Source organism: Lolium perenne, chromosome 1 (genome assembly GCF_019359855.2).
Source record: "Lolium perenne isolate Kyuss_39 chromosome 1, Kyuss_2.0, whole genome shotgun sequence".
Taxonomy (NCBI): Eukaryota; Viridiplantae; Streptophyta; class Magnoliopsida; order Poales; family Poaceae; genus Lolium; species Lolium perenne.
In genome coordinates, this window is record NC_067244.2 from 37,932,652 (window position 1) to 37,937,341 (window position 4,690).

Consider the following 4,690-nt stretch of genomic DNA (forward strand, 5'->3'; position numbering starts at 1 on the left):
CCGGTGGTTGGTGGGGCCAGGGAGAAGGAGAGCCACGTCATCCTGGGCATCGAAGGGCCATGCACCCGGAGGTTGCAAGCGAGCGTAGTCCGGGGGGGAATAGTACCATTTTCCATACGGAAAACATGACTATGCCCCCAATAGCTACTTTCTGAGGCTTCTGTAGTGTTTTGAGGTCATCCCTAATCTCAAATTCAGGCTTATTTATCTGCCGGTGAGTTCATATTTATGTGATTTATGTCATTATTATGTAGTCTAAATTAAAGAATTAGCCATATGCATACAACGAAATTCCCACTCACGTTTCTTTGCTTAAATTCCTAAAACATGGCTTAGCACACCCATTCATTCATAGTAGCTTTTTATCCTATGAGGTGGCGTTACGCCTTTGAGTAGTTAACGTTCAAACCACTAAGTTGCTCTTGTATATGCATTTGTGTACTAGTTAATATTGATGTTACAAACCACTAGGCTGCTCTTGTATTTCTGTTATTCAAGTGAGCACATGAACTTAGGCTTATACTAGGATAAAGAACCATTTATTGTGTTATTGGCTTTGTAAACGAGATTCTCGTGTCTTTTCTATTTGTTATTTAGTATCCTTTTCTGTGACTTCCCACGGTACATCAAGGCATCACTAACCATCACAATGATCCACTTTTGTGTCTTTACACGAATCTACACCGGGACATTACTAACCGGCGGTACTTGATGGAAGACATTACAAGGATCCATCATATGACAGGCATGTCCCTGGCTATAACTCCCCAAGGACATTCCTTTGGAGCGAGTGTGTTTCATGTTCTGAGGATGTCTATTGGTGTAAGAACTCTGTGGCTTACACTTGTTGGTGCAACTAGCTGTCCCGAGGTAATACTATCCTTGCTCTGTTTGTCTGATACTTGTATGCATTCATGGCGATTGTTGGAATACGTGTGCATGCATTTTTCTACACATATTTCTTTGCATACTGAGGTTTGAGCTGCTTGTAGCCCTACTCTAGGTGTTGGCTTGATACTGGATGTTCTGTTGTGGCAAATGATGTCTTATGTATCTAGTAATATGTTTCCTTTTTGGTTAGTCTGTTGGGAATGACCAAAATTATCGGGCAATGCATGATTTTGTTTACATTAAAGAAATTAAGAAACGCAATAACTCCTTCGTGTTGTCCTCTCTTTTCAAGATTGTTATCAGGCGGCCAATCTCTCTTTATGTCTATAGGGTGGCATTTTGCTTTGGTTGTTAGGTTAGGGGTGTAGTGGGGAGGCAGAGAAGGAGATGGTGGCATTGCAAGTTAATTAGTTAGGTCGCCGACACACAGGCAGCCATCATGGAGGAGGAGGTGGGGGCATAGTTGTAGGGTTCGGGATCGGTGGCGCGTTCCGTGACCCTGGGTCGATCGGCCCGGATCGAGGGGCGGGAACGCGAGTGGATCGACGCGGTTCATCGTTGGGTCGCGTTCCCTTTCATGCGCTTCATGTTCCCATATTAGCGCCCCTGAAATATGGTAAGACCATTAAAATAAAGCGTAAAAATGGCAATTCCAAGCGTCATATTTGGACTTATTAATACCCTTGATTCTGCGCCTCTTTTCCATTGTCTCTTGATATTTGGGCTTATTAATACCCTTGATTCTGCATAAACTTGGTAATTCAAGCGTCATATTTGAACCCGCGTATCATGACCCACTCTATCGATCTGGGGTCATCGACCCAAAGCAAATTGGATCGTGATCCACGATCCAACTTGGCATACCAGAGATGTGTACCCCTGACTGATCCTTGTTCACTGGCATGTCGAACCTTGTTCCCCGATCCTGTTCCTCTATCTGGGCAATCTGGTTCGCTGGCAACTATGGGTGGGGGTGACGGTGAAGGAGTGGTGAATAAAAAGAGACTACCAGAGCGGAGCTGCAGGACGAGGAACCATTCCAACAGGATCCTACTGCATTGGCAGCTCCCATTAGGAACATATGGATTTAGGAGATAATATTAATATGCTATTATTATTTGGAAAATCTACCTATAAAGGGCGCTAGCCTACCCGGAATTTTTCATGACGTCCCCACTCGTTCGTTCGATTCAGCTACGAGCGTGACTTTTTACTGTATGGCAGGTTGTGGGCCCTGGGCCTTTCCTCGTTCCACCGTTGCTTGGTCTTGGAAGGTGCACAACCGGTGGACCTCGTTATGTGAGGGATAGGACATTATATGAGTTTTCTTTAGTTGGTCATACGCGAAGGAGTAAAAACCTAAAAGCAGCGATCAACTCCCCTCCAGCCTCTCTTCAATTTTCCTCCTTGCGTAGTCGCTGTCGTCGCCTCATCCTGCAGCCCACTGCCGGCCTCTTGAAGTGCTGCAGCCGACACACCTTCTCTCCCACCTCCAAGGATCCCAGTTGCGTCGCCACCTTCCAGCTCACCTCGTTATTGTTCTTGCCCAACGCCTTGCTGCATCCTCTCCCGCACCATTAGCCGGAGCAAGCAGGAGAGTTTTTTTTTTCCGAAATAGGTTTCCCCAGCCTCTGCATCAAAATGATGCATACGACCGCTTTATTAAGATATAAAATGAATCCAGTTGTACACACGAACGACGGCAAAGGAATCCGGTTGTGCAAGGTATTGGAGTCGACGACAAAGGCGGGATCGGCGCGGAGGCTCAGCGGCAGGTACCGCCGACCAGCCGCTGCCAGGCAGGTGCACGTCCCGCTAGTGGTGGCACGGCGTCCAGTTGGCGTCCATGAGCTGCTCCACGTCAACGGGAAGCAGCACCCTGCGCCTCCTTCTTAACGCCGCTGACGGACGCCTCAAAGTCGTTCTTGTTCTTCCCCATGGTGATGCGGCGGCGCGCGGTGGTGCTGGCGGGAGCGGAGGTGTCGGTGGTGTGGACGATATGATCTATTTTTAAAGGTCGGGTGCGCACGAGATACGATGTCATTGATGGCGGCGCAGAAGTCCAGTTGCCGCCCGCCAGTCCTAGTACGGAAGAGGAAGCGACGACATTAATGGCGAAGGCTGCGGTGCAGACGTGAAAGCGACGGGCGCGGAAGCGATGTGATCGATACAACCTATGGCTCGCTACCAGGCGGGCCCGTTGGAAAAGCGAGCGATCATTTGGCGCGCCGGCATTTGCATTTCTGCATAAAGGCGTAAAGCTGTTGTAGAAAAAACAATGCGATGAGGCTGTCGATCGAGCGCCATTGTTGAACCTTCTGGTTCGGTCGATTAGTACTAGTAAACGGGCCGGCTAAGGCCCACAGCGGCAACAAAATCAAGATTACGCATACCCATTGGCCGCTCGAACACTCCAATTCCCCATCTGCAGCAACGGCGATGGCGCCGGCGACTCCACCACCCCGAGCCCCCGATCTCTAGCTAGCCACCGATCTGACATGCGCCAACTCCCTCTTCCACCATGGAGATCCCTGCCCAGCGGCCCAAGCTCTCAGATGGCGGCGACAGAGGTAGCGAGGACCGCCTCAGCGACCTTCCTGAAGACCTTCTTCTCCGCATCCTTGCCAACATCCGCGACGTCGCCGTCGCCGCGCGGACCAGCGTCCTCTCCAGCCGCTGGCGCCGCCTCTGGAGGCAGCTCCCGGCGCTAAACTTCCCCTTCCCCAGTGACCCACATCACATACGCCTTGCCCTCCAATCCCATGAAGCTCCGGCCCTCCGCCTCCTCGAAGCCGGCGTCCTGGACGGCACCCCCGATTCGGTGGCGCCCTGGCTCCTCAACGTCGCGCCCCGCCTCTTCGGCCGTCTATCCCTCACCAGCAGGGCGGCACAGGACGGATCGGAGGAGGACATGGCCGACGAGAGAGGAGCCTTTGAGCTTCCCTGCTTCCAGAACGCCGCCTCGATCCGCCTCGAACTAGGGCCTCTTGGGATCTCCATGCCACCATTGGGCGTATTCACAAGGCTCAACGACCTCTCCCTGGTTTGTGTTCAGCTACATGGTCCGTGCATGCTCGGTGACCTTGTCTCCTCGCCACGCTGCCCGGTCTTACGGAAACTCGTCGTCAAAGAGGCCTCGGGTCTAGGCAACCTTGCAATCCACTCTGATTCTCTCATAGCAATCAGCCTAAAGGATGTGCATCTGCATCCAGCCGATGCCCTTGGTCTGGGCCACGTCACCATTGAGTCCAAGTCTCTCTTGCAAATAGAGCTAACGAGTGTGCATTCCTTGCAGCAGCTCACTGTTACGGCTCCAGCACTAGAACGTATTTATGTGGACTCTTGCTTCGCAAACTACCGTGCTAGAGCTTCGAGGCATAATCAACCGGTTGCAAACATCTACGCTCCTCGGCTCAAGTCTCTCTATTGGCATGATGCCTATGACCCAAGCTCCACGCAGTTTGGCAACATAGAAAATCTCGAGACGCTGGGTGTGCATACCTTTTTCATGTATATGGAAGAGATAACTATGCTCCAAATAACTACGTTCTGAGGCTTCTAAGGCGCTTTCAGCTCATCCTCAGTCTCAGATTCTTGCTTCTCTATCAACCGGTGAGTTCATTTTTTATGTCAGTTATGCCATCATTGTAAACTTGGAGTCCAAATTAAGGAATTAATTAGCCATATGCATACACCAAAATTCTCACTTGCTTAAGCATGTGAAACATGCCTTAGCACACCCAGTCATTTGTCCTTTATAGTAGCTTTTTATCTTATGAGATGGCGTTACATTTTTCTA

At 50.3% G+C, this 4,690-nt stretch overlaps 1 protein-coding gene across 1 annotated transcript; it reads left to right on the plus strand.

Moving 5' to 3' along the window:
- The first annotated feature begins 3,412 nt into the window (after window positions 1–3,412).
- Window positions 3,413–4,444, plus strand: LOC127330223 (putative F-box/FBD/LRR-repeat protein At4g03220). Its single transcript, XM_051356509.1, has one exon. The coding sequence runs from the start codon at window positions 3,413–3,415 to the stop codon at window positions 4,442–4,444; it is 1,032 nt and encodes a 343-aa protein (XP_051212469.1).
- Window positions 4,445–4,690: the final 246 nt, after the last annotated feature.